This window comes from Podarcis gaigeae (assembly GCF_964106915.1).
Source record: "Podarcis gaigeae genome assembly, chromosome: 16".
In the NCBI taxonomy this organism is placed as follows: Eukaryota; Metazoa; Chordata; class Lepidosauria; order Squamata; family Lacertidae; genus Podarcis; species Podarcis gaigeae.
This window is the reverse complement of record NC_139693.1, coordinates 37,976,150-38,003,775: the sequence shown is the minus strand read 5'-3', so window position 1 is coordinate 38,003,775 and position 27,626 is coordinate 37,976,150. Positions and strand designations below refer to the sequence as shown.

At 44.0% G+C, this 27,626-nt stretch overlaps 1 protein-coding gene and 1 long non-coding RNA gene across 4 annotated transcripts in view; both read right to left on the bottom strand.

Moving 5' to 3' along the window:
- LOC310834283 overlaps nt 1–27,626 on the bottom strand; it is a 285,003-nt gene that overhangs the window by 209,217 nt on the left and 48,160 nt on the right. The gene's annotated exons all lie outside the window — the stretch shown is intronic.
- On the bottom strand, nt 13,534–27,489 carry LOC310834433 (vomeronasal type-2 receptor 26-like; the record flags this gene model as incomplete). Its single annotated transcript, XM_083717920.1, has 6 exons — nt 13,534–14,435; nt 14,651–14,777; nt 16,311–16,538; nt 20,339–21,199; nt 23,679–23,871; nt 27,275–27,489. The coding sequence occupies 6 exons, from the start codon at nt 27,487–27,489 to the stop codon at nt 13,534–13,536; spliced, it is 2,526 nt and encodes an 841-aa protein (XP_083574046.1).

Below are 27,626 nucleotides of genomic sequence, written 5' to 3'. Positions count from 1 at the left end.
GATCTTAGGAAACCGTCTCCTAACAATATCCAAGGCTACCCTTCCTGAATCCCAAAATGGTTTTTGACCTTCTAGGAGGACAGTGGACATGATTTTCACCACTTGACAGCTACAAGAAAAATCAGAGAGCAAAACCAACCCCTGTATATGGCGTTTATTGACCTGACTAAGGCCTTTGACACTGAATCGTAATGCCCTGTGGACTGTCCTTCTGAAAATTGGCTGCCCAGATGAATTTGTGAACATCATTCATCTCCTCCATGATTATTTGACTGCAACAATCGCAGATAACCATGGCTCTCAAAGTGAACCATTCACAGTGGGATCAGGTGTTAACAGGGTTGTGTTATTGCCCCAACTCTATTTATTATTTCCATTGCCTTGATCCTACACACACAACATCCCAAAAACCAAAGTGCTTCACCGACAGAACAAAACAACCTCTATGTACCGTCACTAATCAAACTCAGTGGTGTAAGGTTGGAAAGTGTTGATCACTTCGCCTACCTGGGCAGTTATCTTTCCACAAGGGCTGACATTGATGCCAAAATCCTGCACCGTCTGAGGTCTGCAAGTGCACTTTCTCCTGCAGGGTGTTTGAGAACCGGGACATTTGCATGGAGAACAAAATGGTTGTTTACAAAGCAGTTGTACTACCAACCTCACTTTATTCTTGTGAAACAGAGACCACTTATAAATGCCATCTCCAATTCCTTGAAAGATTCCATCAACGGTGTTTCTGAAATTTTCTACACATCGCTTGGGAAGACAGGCAAACTAATGTCAGTGTACTGGGTGAAGCAAAGATCACCAGTATCGAAGAAATGATTCTTCAAAATCAACTTTGTTGGACAGGTCATTTTGCCTGATTATCGTCTTCCAAAGCAACTACTCTATTCCAAACTTTAATATGGAAAGCACCATGCTGGTGGTCAACGAAAGAGGTTTAAAGACTGTCTCAAGGCCAATCTAAAAAAAAAATGTAGTATAAACACAGACAATTGGGAAATACTGGCTGGGAGAACAGCTTTTACCAAAGGTGTAAAGGACATTGAAGGCACTTGAACTCAGGATGGAAGTGAGAAACATGCAAAGAGGAAGGCATATTTGGCAAACCCTCACCCTGACCAACTCCCGCCTGGAGATCGAGGTCCTCACTATGGAAGGACATGTGGATCCAGAATTGGTCTCCACAGTCACATACGGACTCACTGTTAAAACCATCTTCATGGAAGACAATCTTGCTCAGCTACAAGGGATCACCAAAGCAAGCAAATAGCAAAACAAAAAGTTATGGACACAAAACCATGATAAAGGGTATTTCATAACTTTTCACCATTTATGTTAGCATAGAAACTTTTTGCTGCAATTGCAGCTCTACAGTGGCATCCCATGGAGTAAACAAAATATTTTAATTCACCAGGTGTTTTAACGTGAAACCAAGATTGTTTCTAAAAATTGTGCTTTATTCTTTTGTTGCTTCTGACTAAAAGTTTATTTAATCAGCTCCACAGATATTATGTTGGATTCAGGTCAGGGCTATTCAGCACAGCTTTTGGCATTATATTCTGCATTAGATTATCTTTCTAATGATATACTGCAGAGGTTCATTCTAATTTAATACTTTTCTTATGAGCCATCAGCCCTTAGAAATACAGCTTTTCCTAAAGTTTTCCACAATTTTGACCACTAGTGTAATGAGCCTCACCTTCATCATATGTCAAATGCAGAAATATATTTATTACAGATATACAATACGGTTTTAAAGCAGACACAGACACAGACACACACACACACACACACACTTCCTTACAGAATGTCATCGAAGAGTTCAATTGTAGGAGGTTCATTGAAGGCTATGCTTGAAGTTATATAGATTTGAGACATAATGCCAGCAATAACAACATCTCCAGACTGGAAATATTTGTGAAGAATAGGAAGAGGGTCACGGATGGAACACAGAGCAACTGCAGCCTTGCACTCATCTGGAGGAAGCAGCATGGACGCCAACATCAAGGAAAGTACCATCCTGCACACAGCATGGTAGGAGCAAGAGGAATTTTTTAGGCAACAATTCATCTCTTTGGACATTGTCATCTGAGTGATACTGAGTAGCAAAGTCTCACTGGAATGGTTACGAAAGCCAGATTTTTGCAGGAAATAGAATCAGTGACCAGTCTGACAGAGCCCTTGGTGTAAGGCCAAGCTCTGAACATCACAGGAGATATTAATAGTATCTCCCAGCCTTGATTCATAGTTTTCATGCAGCTACAGGAACTCCCCAGAGAGTCAAAGAAATGATCATGATTTCTTTGATAATTAAAGGAGACTTAATCAGCTTCTCAGTGATTTAGGGGTGGGGAGCATGTTTATCAAATCACAGCCAAAGTCTCAGCTGGTCCTCTTAGTAGGGAGAGCAATAAGTTTATGGAGAGTCAAACTTGGCCCTCCAGATGTTTTGTGACTACAACTCCCATCATCCCTGACCACTGGTCCTGTTAACTAGGGATGGTGGGAATTGTAGTCCCAAAACATCTGGAGGGCCGAGTTTGCCTATGCCTGCCTAAAGCTTTATTCTAAACAACATGGTTGATCTTGTGATCTTATGGGGCACTTGATCTGAGAGGTGACCTGGATCCTCATCTCCCACATCCCCCGTGGGCCATAGGTGACATAGGGATGGAGCAGCATACCTCTCCATCATTTGATATCACAGAGACATCAGAGAACCCATTTTCCCCACATGAATCATCAGCTGGTCCTTGGGGCTGAAACTCAGCAAACATGGTGCTCTGCAAGCCCCTGCTATCAGCTGATCTTTGGGGCCTCACAAAGCTACATATGGAGCTATGCAAGGAACCCAAGAGCTGCTTGTTGGGGTTTTCATAGTTTCATGAACACAGCTTTGCAAGCCTGAACTATCAGAACATCATCAGCACTTGAAAAGCACTTTGTGCGGGGTTTTGTAGGTTCTCCTGACAGCTGAAATGTTCTTCAGTCCAGCCACTCTGTATCTGCCCTACATGGAGAAGATAAACTCAGAGAACCTGGGTCTCATTTGTAGGCAGATGAGGACCAGCGGGTAACAAATGTCATTCAATTGTTTTGAAGCCCCATTTGGAAATGTGGCAACTTCACATTGTGAAGCCAGATGGACGTGTACAGACATGTGTATCCACAGGTGGAGGATGACAGAAAGGATTAAAAATGCAACCTCTTAATTGTCCATAATGTTCTTAATTGTCCATAATGTGCAAAGGCATAATGTTCTGCCATGTTATACAGGCTTTTGCAGCTACATTCTGCGATCAGCAGCCTTTCTTGATTACATATAAATAAATACAATATAGCTTTTACCTAAATGTATAAAGTATAGCCTCAGCAGAAGTTACCGGTACGTGTTTCACACTGCTGAAGTGTTCCCATGAAGGTATATACCTTTAGCACCTTACAAATGGAAGATCAGTGTATTGGCAGGAAAACAAAGTGACAGAACAACTTTATGGAGTTAAAAATTGGTCTCAGCTTTATTGATTACAGATGTAAGTTTGAGGCTATTTCTAAGAATGAAAAGAATAAGAGTTGAGAAATACAAGGAATTACAAGGAAGCTGAATGCAACCCTCCTCAGTACAATCCCTGACCCCTAAAAGTCCCCATGAGCAGCAGCTGCCACTAGCTTGCTGTTTCAAGGGCTACAAGACAAAAAGTTTCAAAACATGCCAAGAGAAAAGGAATTCAGACTCAACATCCTCCAAAATCCCTGCATGAGAAAAGGTAAAGGTAAAGGTACCCCTGCCCGTATGGGCCAGTCTTGACAGACTCTGGGGTTGTGCGCCCATCTCACTCAAGAGGCCAGGGGCCAGCGCTGTCCGGAGACACTTCCGGGTCACGTGGCCAGCGTGACATCGCTGCTCTGGCGAGCCAGAGCCGCACACGGAAACGCCGTTTACCTTCCCGCTGGTAAGCGGTCCCTATTTATCTACTTGCACCCGGAGGTGCTTTCGAACTGCTAGGTTGGCAGGCGCTGGGACCGAGCAGCGGGAGCGCACCCCGCCGCAGGGATTCGAACCACCGACCTTTCGATCGGCAAGTCCTAGGCGCTGAGGCTTTAACCCACAGCGCCACCTGCGTCCCTCCCTGCATGAGAACATTGCTCTATATTCAAAGCACAAATACACAAGATATTTTGGAAAAAAACTGATAAATGAACCGTGCATTGTTGATGATAAAAGTTTTAATCATCTATTCATTTAATGTTTTAACCACTGTTACATTCCATTGGTTTCATGTCTTATTTTGCATGGTTGCTGTATATACAGTACATAATTAAACTATGGAAGTCACTCCCACAGGGGGCAAGGATGGCCACCAGAATAGATGGCTTTAAAAGAGCCCTAGATGAATTCACAGAGGAGAGGGCTATTGATGTCTCCTAGCCAGGATGGCTCAGCTCTGATGCCACAGTTGGAGGCAGCCATGTTCCTGAATACGAGTTGCTGGAAACCAAAGGAGGGGAAAGTGTTCTTGTGCTTGAATCCTGCTTGCAGCTTTCCCTTTGGGGCATCTGGGTGGCCACTGTGAGAACAGGAGGATGGACCAGAAGGGCTATGGGCCTGATCCACTAGGCTCTTCCTGTGTTCTTATGTATTACTGTGTTTAGACTTAGATTATTCTGCAGACCACTTTCAGCACAGATTCACTTGTAGAAAATGCTGTATAGAAATAGCCAATGACAAGAGAGGGATGAAAAAGATGAAAAGGATGAGTGTTGAGAAATCCAAGGAATTACTTCTTCTGCTTTTCATTCAATAAATGCCAGCAAACAATACAATAATTAAAACCATCAACACAAATTCATTCCTATTTGCTCCTCAGAATTAAGTGGTCTTTGCTGTTCAAGTCGGGCCTCAGAAGAATTATGTACAATTTGGGGGAAAAGATACAACCCAGCAAACCTGCGCTGGAGGCCAAGATGCAAAAGACCTCCACAGCCACCATCTGCTTTCCTTTGGTGCTCAGATAAGAGGGAACAAAGGACAGCCAAACGCTGCAGAACACCAACATGCTGAAGGTGATGAACTTGGCTTCGTTGAAACTGTCCGGCAACCTCTTGGCCAGGAAAGCCATAGTGAAGCTGACCATGGCCAGGAATCCCAGATAACCCAGGACAGAATAAAACATCGCGACAGAACCTTCGTTGCATTCCACAATCATTTCCTCCAGCAGAGAGTTCATGTCCACATCTGGGAATGGAGGAGCCGTACAGAGCCAAGCAGCACAAATGCTGGTTTGAACGGAGCAGCAAGCAAGAAGCACAGAGTTTGTGAGAGATTTCCCCACCCATTTCCTCATCCTGGATCCTGGTTTGGTGGCCATGAAAGCCAGAACCACCGTGATAGTTTTGGCCAAGACACAAGACACAGCAATGGAGAAGATGATGCCAAAAGCAGCTTGTCGTAAAGAGCAGCTCACTGGGTGAGGCTGGCCAATGAACAGCAAGGAGCAGAGGAAGCAGAGCAAGAGGGAAAGAAGCAGAGTGTAGGTGAGGTCCCGGTTGTTGGCTTTGACAATGGGAGTGTCCCCATTCCTAGAGAAGACGCCAAGTATCAAGGCTGTGACCAGAGAAAAGACCAGAGCTAAGGAAGCTAAAACGAACCCTAAAGGTTCTGCGTAGGAAAGAAAATGTTGGCGTTTGGGGATGCATTGATCTCTGTCCTTGTTTGGAAATTGGTCATCTTGGCATTGGAAACAATAATCCATATCTGAAACAATGAGTGAAATATGAGTTGTGACAAATAGGGCATTAATGAGTTGGTGAATGTATCAGAGATAAGTAGATATTAACAATAGTTTGTACAATTTTCAGCCACTATGCATAATCCGCAATAGGTTCTACATTTTGATGGGCCTAAGTTGCATGGATTGTTCATCTACTCTGTCCTTCATCTGGACAGAGCAGACTCACTGGAAAGAACCCAGAGAGATCTTCATGGTGATGGAGAATTCTTGAGAACAGGTACGTTCAGCTCAGAGGCTGGGCTGAGGACTGTTCTGGGTAAGGAGACCATTTTCGGCTCACACACCTAAAACTATCCAGTCCTAATGATGTAGCATGTAGGAGGCAGGCAGATTACACTAGACACATTCCACACCCATTTCTACAGATCTCACTTGTAAAAGTTCTGGATCTAGTTTCCCGAACTATCTGTTCTTTCTTCCAGATATCAGTGCAGTTACTGCTCTCTTTAGGAGTAAAAAGTAAAGGGACCCCTGACCGTTAGGTCAAGTCGTGGATGACTCTGGGCTTGTGGCGCTCATCTCACTTTACTAGCTGAAGGAGCTGGCGTACAGCTTCCGAGTCATGTGGCCAGCATGACTAAGCCGCTTCTGGCGAACCAGAGCAGTAGATGGAAATTCTGTTTACCTTCCCGCCAGAGCGGTACTATTTATCTACTTGCACTTTGATGTGCTTTCGAACTGCTAGGTTGGCAGGAGCAGGGACCGAGCAACAGGAGCTCACCCTGTCACTGGGATTCGAACCACCGACCTTCTGATCAGCAAGCCCAAGAGGCTCAGTGGTTTAACCCACAGCGCCACCCGATTCCGCACTCTTTAGGAGTACTGAACTAATAGAAGAAAAATGTTGAAATATATATTAGGAAGCATTTTACAAATTAGCAGATTATGTTTCTTACCCATTTGATTTGAAATCATTCCATGTGGACATGAAGCACAATCATAGCAACAAAATGGCAACCCCTCCTTCTTTTTCCTGCTGTAGCCTGGCTGGCAGCGATCATTACACAAGGCAAGGGGCAGCACCTAGCCATAAAAAGAGGAGAAAATGTAGCTCTCTTGTGCCTTGTAAACAACACAGTTTTAACCAAAAAGAGATCAGCTGGCTGATTAACATTATTCCAGAAAGGCGTGTTGTATAAATAAATAAACTGTAATGTAAATATTGGGAGTGAATGAGAAGGTAAAATAGGAAGCACATACATTATTAGGCTCAGAGAAGCACCACAAGACATTAAATCTTTCAAAACATATGGGTAACATAGCCTCCCCTTGTCTTCTGAGATGTAAATCTCACTTGGGTCAGTATAATTTACTCCTACAATACCACATTTTTAAAAATCCAATGGTCCCACCTGATTAAAAGATCTGTGCCATGTGATGGCTCCCTCATCCATGCTGAAGTCTACGTTTTGTGAGTCTTGTGGAACTATCTTTCCTACTTTCACTCGGGAGAAGGTTTGGTTTGGAAAAGTAACCCAGTTAATAATATCAAATCCACCTGCTAACTCCCCATTCTCATCAAAGGACACTAAGTCACCAGCACTGTTGTTAAAGGAGATACTCCTCAAGAACGAGTGCAGCTAGACAGAAGAAAACAAAGGCAAAGTTTTAAAAGGAGAGCTTTTATGGATTATAGAAAGGAGAAAGTATCAATCCACATATTTCACACAATGGAAAGTAGTCAAAAACTGTGCAGTCTACAACATTTGGAGAACATAAGTATTTCTAGCAAGTACAGCTGGCCTGCCACTTGCGTGAGGGTTCAGCTCTGGGGTCCATGTGCAAAGGCAAAATGGTGCCATGTCAGGAAGCCCTGGAACTGCCCCTCCTGCAAGGTTTGAGAAGGGGCAAAGGAATGGGGGGCAGCTCATGGTGGGCTTTCCCTGATCTCCATTTCTTTGTTTACTTTTCCCCACCAACGTAAAGTGACCGTAACTTGCAGTTCCAATACAATCAATGAATATCACTGGGAGTGAGTTAAAAAACAGACCAGGTAACCACATTTGAAAATAGCCCTATATGTTCCTATTTACTGCAGGAACAAATGCAGATTCTAGAAAATAGTTGGTGGACAGAATGGGTGGGCAGTCATGGGTAGAAACAACCTTAGTATTTTTAAACAAATTCTTAATTTTTCACAATTCTCCTTTCTCTTGATCAACTTTGCAAAGCTTTGTTCTGAACAGGAAATCTCACCTGCCAAGGTTGCAGTTTTGGAGGATCGAGCCCACCTCTGCCTGCCACCATTCTGCGTTTTGACCTGGATGAGTGCATCTGATGTAAAGAATGTGCAATGGCATAAACCGCATTATAGATACTGTAACTGTGGCCAGTCATGGTCATTTCAAAAATATGCCCAGGAAGGCTCTCCAGACTCTCATGGCCAGTGCAGGTCTTTCTGTTTTCCTTGTGCCCATTGGAAGCAGAAAATAAACAGCTGAATGCCTGTTGCCAAAAAGCCTGGAGGAACCCATCTCCATTTGGAGAGTTGGGGTTCAGGGTCTGAAGGAAGTCTTTAAATCCCTGGACTTCCTCTGTGTGAATTGCAAAAGACAAGGCACCACCAAAGACTTGTATATCGTAATACCTTTGCATTGTTTCTGAAGTGAAAGCCCACTGGGCTGTAAAAATCCACACGGTGCCTGTAGACTTCTCTGCAATGTCTTCAGCTAATGAATAGAAATATTGCATCCATTTCACAACTGTAATGGTCTGAGGTTCTGCACACAGAACCAATATGTTGACTTCTGAGGCCACCAGGAAAGAGGACTTGGCCCGAACGCGTTCTAAGAAACTGAAATTATCTAGACCCTGAGATAAGGCTGGTAGTTTTTCATTGAAAGCCGTACAGACTCCATGCTGAGAAAGCATTGGCACTAAGGTTTGCATAAAGGTCTCTCCATTTTCATCATCGGATGCCACAATTCCTACCCATGTCCACTGGAAATGTAGAAGTAGCATAACAATCCCTGCATATTGATATTTCTCATTGGGCAACGTTCGGTAGAATGTCTGGGGCTGCAACTCTGGGTTTCTCACTGGAGCTAATACACAGTAAGCAATCTGGAGGAAGAAATCAATCCCACAAGAATTGGAGAGTTCTAGCATACGGTTGATGGGACGCGGGTGGCGCTGTGGGTAAAAGCCTCAGCGCCTAGGGCTTGCCGATCGAAAGGTTGGCGGTTCGAATCCCCGCGGTGGGGTGCGCTCCTGTCGTTTGGTCCCAGCGCCTGCCAACCTAGCAGTTCGAAAGCACCCCCGGGTGCAAGTAGATAAATAGGGACCGCTTACTAGCGGGAAGGTAAACGGCGTTTCCGTGTGCGGCTCTGGCTCGCCAGAGCAGCGATGTCACGCTGGCCACATGACCCGGAAGTGTCTCCGGACAGCGCTGGCCCCCGGCCTCTTGAGTGAGATGGGCGCACAACCCTAGAGTCTGGCAAGACTGGCCCGTACGGGCAGGGGTACCTTTACCTTTACCTTTTAGCATACGGTTACAAATAAAGGCATCAAGTTTTCCTATACTTTGCGGTGATGTACACCACAATAATCATTCAAGATCTGGACTTATACCTACTTGTTTTGTTACTTGGGAAGAAAGAAGTACAGCTCAATGGAACTGTGGAGGGATTGTCAGTTCAGAAGCTCTTTTGTCCTTGGACATCATTGTCCATGTTTGAAAAAGAAAACGTTCTGACCTCCTTTGCCTGGTCCTGGCACAAAGAGTCCTTGAGAAAGAGTACTTTGCAGAATGCTGCTTTTATTCTTAAAAAGTCTTCTCCAACCACGACTGACAGCTCTATACATATCAAACGCAACCAGCTTTCTACCAACCCACACCACACACAATCAATGACCACTCTATACATACAGGCATATGTAGGTAAAAGGTTGCATGAGTCATGAAGACTTTGCCAATTCATTGAATGCTGCTGACTCATACCGACTCAGTTCCTTTTATATTAAAGAAACAGCGGCCAATTTTAGGCCGTGACAATCATGGTATATTTCATGAGTGGGAAACCTGTGGTTCTCCAGAACGTCCTGGACTCCTTGACCATTGAGCAAAAGTGGTCGGGGCCAGTGGACAAAATCAGGACAAGCAACTCCCTTGCTTAGTTGGAACTTTTGTGATGAGACACAACTAGGGACAGGAGAGGAATTGAGTTCAATGAACATCTTAATAATTAAAAAAAACAAACCCACCTGATTCACAATTCCTGAAACAATTGGTGAGCAAAATGCAGCTGTCCTCTGACATTTGTACTTCTCTGAATTTTGCAAATGACTTCTCTGACCAAAAGCAAAGATTTATATTAAAATGGCACTGGTCACAAAAGTGAATACATCAGTGAAAATGAAATAAAAAAATATATTACATTAGGAAAAATAGCTGGGAAATCTGTGGATTAGCCAGAACTGCTTAGGAGGAGCAGGGTTTCTCTGAGCTCTTGCAGCTGGCCTTGGGCAGCTTCCTGGGAGCAGGAGGAAGACTCCTGCTGCTGCATTTGCCCAGTGCCAACCTCCCTGCTGCTTCCCAGTGACACATGGGAGACAAAGTCTGGCAAGCACCAAAGCCCCTCTCCTCCAACCCCTAGTGCAAAACTCCCCCAGATGCTTTTGTATCATTTATATATTTTCCTCTCACACTTCCTTTTTCAGAAAAATGAACCAAAGTAAAAGAAAGCATTGAGAACCTAGAAGATAATTATTGTACCCGAGGCAAAAGAGCTTCACAGTCCCCACATTTACTATACCTGTGGAATCTTGTAGACGCCTAAGACAGTAGCCATGTGGAGAGAGATGTCAGAGTCAAGTCCCCCAATAAAAGCTACCATACTTTTCTTCTCACATATGAAGTTGGGGACAATCCTTTCTGTGATGGACAGAAGTTTCAGAGTGTTCTGATAAGTCATCCTTGCATTTAAGTAGCTATCATAGATGTGAAGCCCAAAGGTCATATTTGGTACGATATTAGGGTTCCCGTTTATTTCTTTGACAGCAAACACCAGGGAGAGAATATTCTGGTAGTACTTCAGTGTGTCACTAATAAAAGAGTTACACAGTGGTACCTTGGGTTACAGATGCTTCAGGTTACAGACTCCCCTACCGCAGAAATAGTACCTCAGGTTAATAACTTTGCTTCAGGACGAGAACAGAAAACGTGTGGTGGCGGTGCAGCGGCAGGCCCCATTAGCTAATGTGGTACCTCAGGTTAAGAACAGTTAAAGGTGAAGAACGGACTTACAGAAAGAATTAAGTTCTTAACCCGAGGTACCACTTTACTATTTGTCAGAGGTATTCTCCTCCTCTCCCTCTTAAGCACATTGGTAACTTTCTGGCTCTCTCTGGCAAATCCCAAAAGATTAAATAAAACAAATAAGTTAACAAACAAACTATATATCCATTATTTGTCTCGACAGTTGATAGTTGACCCCATGGACAATATTCAGTCAGCTTTAAGAATATTGCATCTAAAAAGCATTTAATTTGTGCAGAGCATTCATATCCTGAAACTCACATATGTAAATAAATCTCTGATCTGCAGGTGTACCACTGGTGCATATATTAAAGGGTCTTCACAGGCGGCTAAAGCAAACCGCCATTCCTCCTATGCGAAGGGGGACCTGTTTGCCACATCCTTCTCTTAACTCCTTATTTCCTCTCAGAGGCCAGCAGACACTCACTGGAATAGAAGTCCCCAAGTTAGAAATTCTGACTGGTGCCTCTCAGATAGTAAGTGCTTGGTGTAGGTGGGGAGTAGAGACCAGAGCACATCAGATGGAACAAATTCTATTCTTTCATAGTAACTGAGTTTCCCTCCTTCCCTCCTTCAAATAAAATTGTGGCTGTACAAAAAATACTGTAGCCAATATTAGCCATACTTAGAGAAGGCCCATTAGGATTAATAGATCTGACTATATTAGGTTTATTAATTTCAGTGGGTCTACTCTGCAAATAACTCAGAATCAATACTTTTTTTTTTACTCAATAGGGTTTACATTGTATAGCAGAAACTATAATCCGAATTCTATGTTATTCATATGTCACATTCATCTGTGACTGTCAGATTAAATGATAGTGATTGTGAATATGAAGATAAAGCTTTGCTGCAAAGGAAAATAGAAAATGGTGTGAAAGGAAACACAGAGGGAGGATGAGGATGAAGTTGGGAGAAAGTGGTGAGAGCCATGGGTTCATGTGATGAGAAAGCAGAACAGGCAGAAAACAGAAACCCCAAGAAGCAGAATAAAGCAACAAAGAAGAAGATACCAAGATGACAATGTAAAAAGAAGAAAATATATGTTTAACATTCCTACTTGAAAAAAGCCACATGGAAACGTGTTCTGAGGGTACCACTGTATGTTTGGTGTAATTGTAGCATACATGAGCTCACCAAGGGTACGCTATGAAGGATAGAGTTTTTTCCTTACAGAAGTTCATCTATAAGCTTTGTGTTTGGGTGCTCATGGAAATCCATTTCTTCAAATAAAAAGCCGAAATAGGTAACAATTCCTCCAATGATTAGGTCCCCTCTCTGATAATTCTGGTATGGAAGCTGGAAAGGCTCCATCATGGTGCATCTAGCAGAGTGTTCCTTGCTCTCAGTGGGAGGCAACTGTAGCCACAGGAAGAGAAGAATCTGCAGCAGAAATGTTCCAACCATCTTGGGGCCAACAGGGATGTTGAAAGTCATATTTGTATCTCATCCTCCATAAACTGCATTACAGGAACTCTCATTGAATGACTCTGGATTATTTTGATAAAGGGAAAATGCCAATGATCTAATTCATGAAAACCTGCATGTTCAGAATTTCTCATGTGGGCTCTGATTGACACAGGATTTAATTTATATACACTTTCACACACTGACATTGATTGTGTTCATGGCCTGAAAAAGTGTACAGGGGATTTGGGAAGATGAATGATAAATCCCAGCAATTTGAGATAATTATTAGTTCCAAATTTATCTCCTTAGAGCATTGAGCTCTGTGACTTTTAGTAAGATCAAAATAATGATGCATATTTGTTATTGAGTAGTTCTCTTATAATTGCGAGTGTCACAGGGAAGCAAGCAGTCCAGCTGCAAACTCTTGATCTGAACTTCCTAGTTTCCCCAAAACTCTTCCTCAATCACACCTGCACTATTTCCCCCAGCTGTGCATGTGTCACCAATGAAGACATGATTTTCAGGATTTTGTACCACAGGGGGGTTTCCTTGTATACCAGTTAAGGGGAGAAAAGAAATACGTAAAATAATGCAGGATCCAGATGCAGGTGCAATAAAGAGTATGACATTTCCTTACAGAAATGGTTAGTGTAGTGCTGTGGACATATTGTATCTTAATTTTAGTAAGGCTTTGGACAAAGTTACTCCCCCCCCCCAATCTTCAGAGTGGAATGAGGGAACTGTTAGGTGGATTTGTAGATGGTTGACAGATGGATCCCATTTTGTTGCAATATGGGTAATGTCCCAGGCCAGTTGTGCTCAAAGTCATTGCCACAGAATCAGTACTGATCCTCATCAGTGACAGTGATGGAAATAATTAAGGTATTCACCACTGCTCCAGATCATTTTTATCATTTACTTTTTAATTCTTCAATTATTTGTTTATTTGTTGATTCTTTAATTTCAAGGGGCATGAATATCCTTAATTTCTAATGACATACATGTAAATAAAATAGCAATAACAGACACCAAAAATTACGAACATGATTCAGACTTCTGGATTATTTAAAACTGTCTTCTTATTAGCTGCTCCCTGCTGTTCAGCTCAGGCCTCAGTAAAATAACATAGCATTTGGGGATAAAGATGCAGCCCAGTAACCCACAACTGGAGGCCAAGATGGAGAAGATCTCCACAGCCACCATGTATTTGCCCTTGGTGCTCAAGTAGGTTGGAACAAAGGAGAGCCACACACTGCAAAAGACCAACATGCTGAAGGTGATGAATTTGGCTTCATTGAAACTGTCAGGCAACTTTCTAGCTAGGAAAGCCACCGTGAAGCTCACAATGGCCAGCCAACCCATGAATCCCAAGACACAATAAAACATGATAGTGGAGCCTTCATTACATTCTAGTATTATTTCTTCAGTCATTGAGTGCATGTCAACGTCTGGGAATGGGGGAGAGGTTGCCAGCCATATGCTACAGATTGTGGCTTGAATAAGGGAGCAGGAAAGAACAATTGGGGTGCCCAATGGCTTCCCTACCCACTTCCTCTTTCGGGACCCTGGCTTGGTGGCCATGAAAGCTAGAACCACAATGACAGTTTTGGCCAAGATGTAAGAAATTGCCACTGAGAAGATCACGCCAAAAGCAGTTTGTCGAAGGAGGCAGGTGACTTCCTCAGGCTGGCCAATGAAGAGCAGAGCACAAAGGAAGGAGAGCAGGAGGAAAAGGAGGAGAATATAAGTGAGGTTGCGGTTGTTGGCTTTAACTATGGGAGTATCTCTGTGCTTTGTGAATATTTGAAGCACCAAAGCTGTGATGAAGGAAAAGAAGAGGGCAAACGTGGCCAAACTGATCCCCAACGGTTCTCCATAAGACAAGAATGTTTTGTCTTTGGGGAGGCAGCCATTCTGTTCATTGTTTGCATATTGATCTCCAGGGCATTCTAAACAGTCATCCATGTCTGAAAAAGAAAAAGGAAATCTTATCTTATTAAAAAAGTTCTTCAGTCCCCAAATGGCACAATGCATCTAAGAGATGCCAGAATATATAACGGCTACTTCCATACTGTTTTCCCACAAAAGAAAGGAGCTTCTGATATACAGATAAAAAAACATGACAGGGGTGTGTGTGTGTGTGTGTGTGTGTGTGTGTGTGTGTGTGTGATGCATTCCTTACCCTCCTTGTTTGAGATCTTCCCTTCTGGACACGGAAGGCAATCATAGCAGCAGAATGGCTTTCCTTCCTTCTTGTTCTTTCTATAACCTACATGACAATTCTCATTACACAGAGAAGTGGGCTGTGCCTGTTCATAAATGAAAAAAGGAAATAGTTTAGAACTTATCTTCAAATAGTAAAAATGACAGTTAAGCAATAGGTTGCTAGAGGTTTTTTGTTTTATCTGAAGATGATCTTAAATCTTGCTCTAATTGCAGCATTGGAACTTCTACCATTACTCCAGTACATTTGCCTTTATGAAAACCATATTAGTAAGTATTTGAACTTCTTCAGAGATTAGCATGGCAATATCTTATTAAATTAGAAAATGTTCAGGAAAAAGCTTATTGGGTCACTATCTCATGAATATAGAAATCACTGAATTGTTTTTGACGTATAGTTGCAATAGAAATTATTGAAATTCTGCCCTGTGCAGGTAGTCTAACCACTGTTTCTTTAATTTGGAACTTGCGAACTATGCTTCCAATACTTTCTCTGGCAACATTCAGTGCATTTCCTTTCTTTTTGTATACTCGTATCCTTGCTTGTGAAGGGCGATGATCCCTTCTCTGACCTTCTTGGACCATTCTCCTGACTTAGAAATATGGCTAACATACAACAAAATTTGACACTCAATAAACCCCTTGCGAGTTTCATGTGTTTCATGTGTTCCAGCTCTAGCACACCTGAAGCCCTTGATTAGTTGCATCAGGTGTGCATCAGGTGAGACATCAGGTGTGCATCAGGTGTATTTGTGCTGTTGTGATGGATTCTATTCAGGGGGTGAATAATAGTGAGACTGAAGAAGACAGTTGAAGTTGCATTTTCAGTTGAATTTGGGGAAACCACTTGAAGCATCCATTTAGTGCAGCTATTTCAATTGCTTTTGCAAACAGTTGAATGTAAATTTTGATAATAAACCTGATTTGCAATGGGGGTTACAAGTTGCAATTTGTGGGGTACAAATTAGGGCTGTGGAACAGATCTGGCCAAATCCCAATCTGAATCGGGCTGATTCTGAAGGAAAGGCAGGCAGCATCTGCAAAGAGCAGCATGGAGCTCTTAGCAACAGAGCTTTCAAATAGCCCCATACTGCACTTTGGATATGTGTGCCTGTTCTAAGCAGGGGGATACATGAGGGCAGTCAAACTGCGCAGGATTGAGCCCTCCATTCACCAGTTCCTGAGTAGAGGGTCCAGTCATGCTGGCTGCAGGGGTCTTCTTCACCAGTGGGTTCCAATCAAGAGTAAACCTTTCTGCTTTCGGCCATATTGTTTGAAAGAGATTGATTTTGGCCCATGTGTTCCCTAGCCCAGCCTCAGAATGGGTTGGCAGCCTGTGTATAATCCTGAGAAGGAAGGAAGGATAATAATGCATACACTTATTAAAAGACATACTGGTATTCCTCAAATGTCATTGACTAGTGACACTTTCTTTATAGCTGAGACACTTCTGCAAATAGACCTAGAAACAAGATAGCTTTCCTTTTATCAGTGCTACAGCCTGATATTTCCTTCACAGATTGAGTCTGATTCTGATAATTGATGATTCAATGTGTTGAAATGAGGCAGTTTTTGGAAACTGTGCAAAAATATGGAGAAAACCTTGAATAAATTCTTACCTGGTTGAACCAGTTTGGCCACACAATAACATCATCATGAATGGTTAACCTCTTTTCTGGGGGAGCTTGTGGGTCCATTGTTCCAACTTTGACTCTCAGAAATGACTGATTTGGGAATGTGACCCAATTTATTATATCAAATCCAGCTACTAATTCCCCATTATGGTCAAAGGAAACTTCTTCCCCAACACTATTATTAAATGAAACTCTTCCCAGAAAGTGGTGGACCTAAGATTGAAGAGGGAAAAATAAATTAATGAAGATGCCAAAAATAATTAAATATTAGTAATATTGGTAGAAATAGAGTGCTTATCTTTAATATTTAAGAGGCATAGTTCACAGTCTCTTTAGAAGATGTACCGTATTTTTCCTTCTATAACACGCAGATTTTTTCTTCTAAAAAGGAAGGGGAAATGTCTGTGCGTGTTATAGAGCGAATGTGTGGTCCCTGGAGCCGAAAAATCATGCAAAAATCAAATCGCGGCGCTGCACGCTGCACGGAGAAGCGAAACCTGAAAAGAGGAAGCGGCTGCTTTCCTGCATTCTGCCTCAGGGTCTTACTGCCCACCCTCCTCTGTTTCGTTGCTGTGTTTGCTGAAACGGAACAAAGAGCAGGGAAAGCCCCTCCCCTCCAGGCAAGCTCCGGTGCTGCTGGGGGAGAGGGAGAGAGAGGGGGGAAGGGAGGGAGAGAGAGAGGGGGGAGGGAGAGAGAGAGGGGGAGGGAGGGAGGGAGGGAGGGAGGGAGGGAGAGAGAGAGAGAGAGAGAGAGAGAGAGAGAGAGATATGGCTGGCTTGGGTGGGGGAAAACTTTTGCCTTTCTTTCCTCCCTCCCGTTAAATCCCTCTCCTGCATTCTTAGCCAGCTGCTTCTCTGCACACCCCTCTAATGCCCCTTCTTTGTTTTTCCTTCGCTCCCCACTTAAAATGTGGTTACAAAGCATGGATCCTCAGGATCTTTGCATTGGGTCACCCCAAATTCACCATCAGATCACATAGCATGTCCATGGCTACAGCCTGCACCAAAAAAATCACGCACCCACTGTTGCCTGGGGCTGCAATGGTGCAAAAATGTGTTTAAAAAGCATGGATCCACAGGGATTCTCAGGATCCTTGCATTGGGTCACCCCAAATTCACCATCAGATCACATAGCATGTCCATGGCTACAGCCTGCCCCCCCCCCAAATCACATACCCACTGTTGCCTGGGGCTGCAATGGTGCAAAAATGTGGTTACAAACCATGGATCCACAGGGATTCTCAGGATCTTTGCATTGGGTCACCCCAAATTCACCATCAGATCACATAGCATGTCCATGGCTACAGCCTGCCCCCCCAAAAATCACGCACCCACTGTTGCCTGGGGCTGCAATGTTGCAAAAATGTGGTTAAAAAGCATGGATCCACAGGAATTCTCAGGATTTTGGCATTGGGTCACCCCAAATTCACCATCAGATCACATAGCATGTCCATGGCTACAGCCTGCCCCCCCAAAAATCACGCACCCACTGTTGCCTGGGGCTGCAATGTTGCAAAAATGTGGTTAAAAAGCATGGATCCACAGGAATTCTCAGGATTTTGGCATTGGGTCACCCCAAATTCACCATCAGATCACATAGCATGTCCATGGCTACAGCCTGCCCCCCCCCAAATCACATACCCACTGTTGCCTGGGGCTGCAATGGTGCAAAAACGTGGTTACAAACCATGGATCCACATGGATCCTCAGGATCTTTGCATTGGGTCAGCCCAAATTCACCATCAGAGCACATAGCATGTCCATGGCTACAGCCTGCCCCCCAAAAATCACGCACCCACTGTTGCCTGGGGCTGCAATGGTGCAAAAACGTGGTTACAAACCATGGATCCACAGGAATTCTCAGGATTTTGGCATTGGGTCACCCCAAATTCACCATCAGATCACATAGCATGTCCATGGCTACAGCCTGCCCCCCCCCCAAATCACATACCCACTGTTGCCTGGGGCTGCAATGGTGCAAAAACGTGGTTACAAACCATGGATCCACAGGAATTCTCAGGATTTTGGCATTGGGTCACCCCAAATTCACCATCAGATCACATAGCATGTCCATGGCTACAGCCTGCCCCCCCCCCCAAATCACATACCCACTGTTGCCTGGGGCTGCAATGGTGCAAAAATGTGGTTACAAACCATGGATCCACAGGAATTCTCAGGATTTTGGCATTGGGTCACCCCAAATTCACCATCAGATCACATAGCATGTCCATGGCTACAGCCTGCCCCCCCAAAAATCACGCACCCACTGTTGCCTGGGGCTGCAATGTTGCAAAAATGTGGTTAAAAAGCATGGATCCACAGGAATTCTCAGGATTTTGGCATTGGGTCACCCCAAATTCACCATCAGATCACATAGCATGTCCATGGCTACAGCCTGCCCCCCCCAAATCACATACCCACTGTTGCCTGGGGCTGCAATGGTGCAAAAACGTGGTTACAAACCATGGATCCACATGGATCCTCAGGATCTTTGCATTGGGTCAGCCCAAATTCACCATCAGAGCACATAGCATGTCCATGGCTACAGCCTGCCCCCCAAAAATCACGCACCCACTGTTGCCTGGGGCTGCAATGGTGCAAAAACGTGGTTACAAACCATGGATCCACAGGAATTCTCAGGATTTTGGCATTGGGTCACCCCAAATTCACCATCAGATCACATAGCATGTCCATGGCTACAGCCTGCCCCCCCCCCAAATCACATACCCACTGTTGCCTGGGGCTGCAATGGTGCAAAAACGTGGTTACAAACCATGGATCCACAGGAATTCTCAGGATTTTGGCATTGGGTCACCCCAAATTCACCATCAGATCACATAGCATGTCCATGGCTACAGCCTGCCCCCCCCCAAATCACATACCCACTGTTGCCTGGGGCTGCAATGGTGCAAAAACGTGGTTACAAACCATGGATCCACATGGATCCTCAGGGTCTTTGCATTGGGTCAGCCCAAATTCACCATCAGAGCACATAGCATGTCCATGGCTACAGCCTGCCCCCCCAAAATCACGCACCCACTGTTGCCTGGGGCTGCAATGGTGCAAAAACGTGGTTACAAACCATGGATGCACAGGGATTCTCAGGATTTTTGCATTGGGTCACCCCAAATTCACCATCAGATCACATGTCTGTGGCCACAGCATGAAGCACAAAAATGATACATCCACTGTTTCATTCAGAATGTTTTTTCCCTTGTTTTCCTCCTCTAAAAACGATGTGCGTGTTATGGTCAGGTGCATGTTATAGAGCGAAAAATACGGTATGTTAGTGTCTTTCTCCCTCTGTTTTTAATGAGTCTCTCGAAAAATGGATGGAGCGAAAAAGGAAAAAGGAATTAATGAGCTGTACTATTTTCTAGAAAAGAGGTGCTGGAACTCACCACAAACACCTCCCTCGTTCCCTTGGAATGGCAATAGCGCCAACCTGAGAGGGGAGAGAACAGAGTTCCAGGGAGTTCTGGCTGAAAAAAAGACCTGCTCATGAGGACTTACAAAACAGGGACATTGTAGAACACAATATTCATTTTAAATGTTTTGTGAAGGTTATTTTCAATGGTAGTAATGTTCATTGTGAAGGTAAGGTGTGGTTCTGTTAAGAATTACAGTAAGTCTTGGCCTAAATTCATAGACCTTATACCACAAATATTAGACAGGACGTTCCTTCAGATAGGAGGATAAGCTGTGTAGATAAGCTGCTCATCACTTTCCAGGGATACAGGGTTGCCTTTGTACAAATAGTGATAGCTTGTTATCCTGTACCTAGCAATCTATAGCCACATTTTGCTATTCCAAGGACAACTGAACCCACTTTAAAGTGATGGCAGAATTTCATCCATTATATTATCCTAAGCATTAGTGGATAGTTACTTCCTCCCAGAGAGAAAAGTGGAATGAGTTTCCCCTACTGACAGAGGTATTCCAGAAAAGTCCCCCTTTTAGCTCAGCTCCAGAGTTGATTACAGACATCTGTATTAACTGGAAGACAACATTACCTGCCATGGCTGTTGTTCTGTAAGTTCCCGTCTTGCTCCACCTGCCATTGCTCTGCAATTTAATTTGGTGGACTGCATGGTGTGCAAAGCATGTGCCAAAAAATAGATTGCATTGTAGATGCTGTAGCTGTGGGCTGTCATGCTCGTTTCAAAAACAGACCCAGGAAGGCTCTCAATATTCTCCTCCCCAGTGCAGAATTTGCCATCTTTCTTCTCTGAAGAAGGGTTGGGAAAACCACAATTAAATGCCTCTTCCCAGAAAACCCTGAGAAAGCCATCTTCTTTTTCCAAGGTAGGCTTTCTCATCTGAATAAATTTCTGGAATCCTGGAAGATCCTTAGAGTGAACTGCAAAGGATAGAGCCCCATGGAGGAATGTGATGTCCCAACCTCTTTGAAAGGGAAATGAGGTGAAGTCCATCTGGGCTGTCATAATCCAGACTTTTGTCTTTCCTGGCATTGGCACATCATTCGTTTCTGCAAGTCTGGGTATTGTTCTCATTACCATAATTGTATGAATTTCACCATGCACAACTACAACATTGGCAGTGCTTCCCACAATAATGCTGATTGTTTTTGAACCTTCTTCCACCACTTCATCAAACTCACCAGAAGAAGTAACCTTAGGGAAACTTTCTATAAAATCAAAGCAGATACCCTTCTGGGCAAACATGGGGAGAACATTTTGTACAAAACTCTCTCCAGTGTCATCATGGAGAAAAAGCACACCAATCCACACCCAACGAAAATGCAGCAGTAACTGGAGGATCCCCTCGTATTGCTGAGTCCCATCTGGGAATATCCAGTGGGTGAAAAGGGCTTGAATGTCATTATTCGTCACAGGAGAAGAGCCATAGATGAGCTAGAGAGGGTCATTATTAAAATCAAGGGAGGAAAGATGATAACAAACGCTGATTTGAAAACACCCAATCCAAATTTCAATATATCAACCAGGGGGATTCGGCTTTTTGTTTACAGTGGTACCTCGGGTTACAAACGCTTCGGGTTACAAACTTCGCTAACCTGGAAGTAGTACTTCAGGTTACAAACTTTGCCCTGGGATGAGAATGGCAATAGTTGGTCGCCCGATAATGGCAGACAGGAGCTCTTTCGGCTAAAAGAGCCCCAGCGCTGTGAAGCAGGGGGAGACTGTGAGATTGTCATGGTCCCCCAGAAAAACCTCAGATCGGGCGGTCTGAAGACCTGGTGATCAGATGGGTGCCCTATTGCGACTCCCCCACTCCCCAGTAAGCTCATAAGAGCTCCAAGAGCGAGTAGGTTTGGAGACGCGGCACAGCGGAAATGATTGCTTCCTTCACCGCGCAAAGCTCCGAGTCTGACGATCGTGAGCGGCCAATTCCTTCAATAAAAAGACTTAAAATTCAGAACTGTAAGTAAAGAACAGAGCTCTCAATTTGATCAAGATTAGCAGGGGGGGAGGGGATTCAAAAACGGAGGTTGATTCCTTTTGTTGAAAGAAAGTGGAGTTGGTGTGCAAGGACCGAAGCCCTAAACGGGAAAAAAGACTTTCGAAAGTTTGCAAGCTAAATTTTTGCTCTGCTTCTGCAGGGTGAAGGGGGGAAATATTCTAATTGTCAAAAACCCTGCGGGACTGTGTTGTTAAGCAAAGAGGTTCCTCCATTCTGTTGTGGTCCTCCCGGGAGGGAAAGGCTAGACTCCATTGTGACATCACAATGAAAGAGGAAACATTCAATTCCCGTTTCCACTGACTCTGTTACTTTGTATTCTGCAGCTGTCTAGATACACTTGATTTTGGAAAACTGTTAAAATGATATATAATGAAATTCAACCAAGGGAATTTGAGGAAGTCACTTAATAATGTTACCAAGATTTAAATAGGATGTATGTATGTTTGTTTGTTTTTATTTTTTGAAAATCAATAAAAATAAATAAAAGAGAAAAAAAGAGAATGGCAATCGTGCACCAGCAGTACGCTGGCAGTGGGAGGCCCCATTAGCGAAAGCGCCTCAGGTTAAAAACAGTTTTGGGTTAAGAACGGACCTCCAGAACGAATTAAGTTCGTAACCCAAGGTACCACTGTATATCTCTTAATTTATAATTTGCAGTTTGGGAGAATACTTAGGTATTAATGTATTTTCATCAAATAGAAGAATTGTGCAGTTATGTTTATGGCAGAATTTGCTGTCTTTCATATGTAGATAAAGGAAAGAACAGGTAAATGGCTACCAAGACAGCCAGTCAGCAAAGGGGTGGAGCCACCCTGAGGAAAATGTCTATAGCTAGAGAAAGGACCCTCTGAGCTTAGATAGCATGACAGTGTGTGGAGTACTGTTAGAGTTTTCAGGCAAAAGTTAACTGGAGGGCTAAGTTTGATCAAGGAGAAGTAGAGCTGTGAGGATACCAGGTGCACCAACTCCTAGGGGCCGAGGCAGTTTCCTCCCCACCAATGTACTTTGGGGGGGGCTGAGCCCCCTCAATATTCAAGGGGCATCCAGCTCCTCATGGCATCATGGGCATGATGTCATGCTGCATTGCACAAACCCGTTAAGAGGGCTGGGTGATCCCCTGGTGCTGTTGTGCTATTTGGAGAACCTCAGGAGTGGGATTGATAGAAGGTGGGGAAACTGACCGAAATACTACCTCGTATAAGAACCAAAGTCTGAAAGTGTAACACCTATGCAATGTGGTTTAAGAAACTGAAGTAACACAACTGGAAATGAGCAGATTGTTTACCAGTTGTAACATCAAGCTGAAAATAAGCAACTGCCGTTAAAAAGAAGCTGTACGTTTACTACCTTGTTTTGAAGCCTGTAACATCAACTAAATTTAATGTAATAATTAATAAGTTAACTGTTTCCTGAAATAGTTTTATCTCCTGATATATCTTTTGTTTTACCAATTTTGTTCTTTAAAATAAATGTTAAAGTTATATTGGGGAAATATATAAGTGATTTTTCAGTAGGCATAGCAAACACACAGTTGTGCTACCACAGGCAGCAGACGTTTTGTTACAGTCCTGCACAAGAGTAAAGTCTCCAATGAGGAATTCTTCCACCTGAGTTTTTCAGGAGGTGTGGAACGGAAGCAGACACATTTTCCACAACCTGCATTTTTTATTGAAAAATACCAACCTATACCCACTACTTGCCATTCCCTTGATATTTTGTTCTTCAATTACCAGCATGCAACCCAATGAGACGTAGTCAAAGGCAACTGTAAATGGCTTTCATGATGACCCATGTTCCATGCAAACCTCTTACTCTTGGCATCTTGTACATAGACAGGATGGTTGACATGTGGAGACATAAATCAGAGTTTGGCCCCCCCAATGACCACCTTTGGAGTCTCCTGAACATCACACTTGTAGTTGGGGAGGAGTCTTTCTTGGCTAGAGAGAAGGTCCATGGAGGCTTGGTAGGTCCAGCTTGGACTGAAATGGCTGTTATAGATGTGGAAACCCAAAGACATATTGGCAATATTTTGGGATCTTCATTTATCTCTTTTACAGCAAATGCCAAAGCCAGGATATGCTGGTAGAGTGGTGTCATTGGTCTGCATTGGGAGCGACATAGTACATAACAGTTCACCTTCACAAAAATGCATTGCATTTCCACAGTGAAGGAAAGCGTGTAGATACAGTGGTACCTCACAAGACGAAATTAATTCGTTCTGCGAGTTTTTTCGTCTTGCGATTTTTTTCGTCTTGCGAAGCACGGATTTTGGAAAAGCTTCAAAAATCACCAAAGTCTTCAGAAACCTCAAAAAAAGGCTACCACACCGCTATGAGTTGTCAAGTAGCAACTGCACCCCCTGAATGCACGGTTTCAAGAAAAAGGAAACAAACTTGCAAGACAAAGGAAACAAACTTGCAAGACGTTTCCGTCTTGCGAAGCAAGCCCATAGGGAAATCCGTCTTGTGAAGCAACTCAAAAAACGAAAAACTCTTTCGTCTTGCGAGTTTTTCGTCTTACGAGGCATTCGTCTTGCGAGGTACCACTGTATATTGAAACACAAACCTGGATGTTTTGCTTCCTTGAACATCTAACTCCTAGCATGGCTTTCAGTCCTGCTAAATACAATCATCCAGCCCAGATACATGCACATGAGGCCACATCTCACAGGGAGGTGCCTCCGCCCCACTTCACCCCCCATCCTCACCAATGCCTGGCCTCCTGGGGTTGCACAGTGGTGGTGTCTTCTGGTGATAAACTCTGTGAGCTCACAAGAGCTTAGGAGATCTCACTAGACACCACTGTGGCAGTCATGGCAGCTGTACAATGGCAGCTGCAGGAATTCCCTGGCCCAAGGCAATTGTTTCTATTTACCTCACAGCTTGGCTGCGCCCATTGCTACTAGTTCTGTTCTATGGAGGAGGAGGAGGAGGAGGAGGAGGAGGAGGAGGAACTCTGAAGGAATTACCACTTGGCTTTGATTAAAGTCAAATACTGTATTAAATAAGAAACCCTTCACTCAGCATGGTAAATGAGTGGAAAGCCTTACCAAAGTGAATGGGGATGTTACTTTTTATGCTGCCTTCCAAACCGTTTTTAAAAAGCTGAACACTGGTATAACCCTACCATAGAAAAAGAAACATGTTATCACACACTGCAGTAGTGGGATTGAGATATCAGATCTGCCCCCATGTCTCATAAACACCAGAACTACGTGGAAGGAAAAGAGTGGCAGTAATCACCATACACTAGTGGCCAATATTGTGAAAACATTTTGGAAAGTATCTCTTTATGACCTCAAAACCATGCTAAATATCTCTGTAAGGTAAAGGTAAAGGTACCCCTGCCCGTACGGGCCAGTCTTGACAGACTCTGGGGTTGTGCGCCCATCTCACTCAAGAGGCCAGGGGCCAGCACTGTCCGGAGACACTTCCGGGTCACGTGGCCAGCGTGACATCGCTGCTCTGGCGAGCCAGAGCCGCACACGGAAACGCCGTTTACCTTCCCGCTGGTAAGCGGTCCCTATTTATCTACTTGCACCCGGAGGTGCTTTCGAACTGCTAGGTTGGCAGGCGCTGGGACCGAGCAGCGGGAGCGCACCCCGCCACAGGGATTCGAACCGCCGACCTTTCGATCAGCAAGTCCTAGGCACTGAGGCTTTAACCCACAGCGCCACCTGCGTCCCTAAAAAAAAAAAAATCTCTGTAGAAGATTATCTCTGTAGAAGATTACAAAAACTTGGCCTATCACTCAAGATCCAAAAAACCAAAGTGCTGCACCAAGAAGCACAAAACAACCCTTCTGCAGTGCCACAAAGTGTGTTCTCCCTAACAGAGAGCACGTGTTGCGGTTGGGGGAACAAGCCACCTTGCCATGACTAGGCAGATTTGGAGAAACCCAAGCCTCTTAAAGGGTTAAGATTGGGTTGCTGGGGAGTTTTGATTGTAGCCAATTTGGAGGAGGGGTCAGAGTATATAAATACAGAGGCCAGACGTTGGCCTTCCTCTTGGCCGTTTTGCATCGGATCACCCGCCCTCCCTCCCTTTAATAGGGTGGTTTTCTTGATCACTTGACCTTGCTATGCCTGTCATGGGGTCGTCTGCCTTGGTGCAGGGGCCTGGTAGGAATTTTGCCATTTGGCTGATTGGCTGGTGCCATTTGGTTTTTGCCTACTGCGTAGCAAATCGTCACAATTTGTAAGGCTGGCGGTTAGGCATTGGTTAAAGTGGTGCTTGGAGGGGTAAGTGCCTACCCCTCCAAATGATGCGGAGGGAATTCCGTTAAAGGAATCCAGGGGCTTGCCATTCTTTTCATCCTTGTTCATGGCGTTGGACTTGGGCCATGCAAGCCCCACAGATACATGAGGGTGAGAAGTGTTAGACTGTTGCCCAGCTTCATTTTCTCACCCAATACTTGTTTCCCCACACTGGCTTCCGTTGGTGTCCGGTATGCCAGCTCTGTCCCTGAGGGCATGGACAGATAGTCATAACCAATGCCTAAGCAACCACTCACATTTTTGTACTTGTATAAAGTTGTGGCCAAAATTATGCCAAAAACCCAAACAAAAATTGATGTGTGAAGTGTGAATTTTTTGGGGGGTGGCAATTGTGGGACTCAACACGCAAATCCAACTCAATGGTGTAACGCTGGAAAGTGTTGATAAAGCCACTCCCGACCTAGAGAGGGGGGGTGTTGCGGGGCTCACGTCCCCGTCTGCATTCTCACGGGGCTGGCGGCAGCCCCGCGGGACTCAAAGGGATTCCCCAGTCTCATTATTATTCATCACCCACGGGCCAGCCAATCAGCTGGCGTTGGGGGCAGTGCAGTGCCACAAATCCAACTCAATGGTGTAACTCTGGAAAATGTTGATAACTTCTCCTACTTTTCCACAAGGGCCAACATTGATGCCGAAATCCAGCATTGCTTGAGCTCTGTAAGTGCAGCTTTCTCTTGGTTGAAGTGCAGACTGTTTGAGGACTGGGACATTTGCAGGGAAACCAAAATGCTTGTTTACAAAGCTATTGTACTACCAACCTTACTGTATGTTTGTGAAACATGGAGGACTTACAAACGCCATCTCCAACTCCTTGAAAGATTCCCTCAAGGGTGTCTCTGAAAAATTTTACACATCACTTGGGAAAACACACGAACTAATGCCAGTGTACAGGATCACCAGTGCAAAGATCACCAGTGTTGAAGCAATGATTCTTCATCATCAACTTCATTGGACTGGTCATGTTTTCTTCCAAAGCAAATACTCTATCTTTCTAATGATATATTGTAGATGTTCAATCTAATGGTATACTGCTCTTATGCGCCATCAACCCTTAGAAATACAGCTTTCCCTAAAGTTTGCCACAATTTTGACCACTAGTGTAATGAGCATCACCTTCATCATATGTCAAATGCAGAAACATATTCATTACAGATATACAATATGATTTTTAAGCATACACAGACGCGCGCACAGACACAAACACACAAACACACACACACTTCCTTACAAAATGTCATCGAAGAGTTCAGGTGTAGGAGGTTCATCGAAGGCTATGCTTGAAGTTATATAGATTTGAGACATAATGCCAGCAATAACAACATCTCCAGACTGGAAATATTTGTGAAGAATAGGAAGAGGGTCACGGATGGAACAGGGAGCAACAGCAGCCTTGCACTCATCTGGAGGAAGCAGCACTGACGCCAACATCATGGAAAGTACCATCCTGCACAGAGTATTGTAGGAGCAAGAGGAAACTTGCACACAGTCTGAGGCAGCAGCACAAATACCAAGACTGCAAATATTACCATGTTGCAGGGAATTTTTTAGGCAACAATTCATCTCTTTGCACATTGTCATCT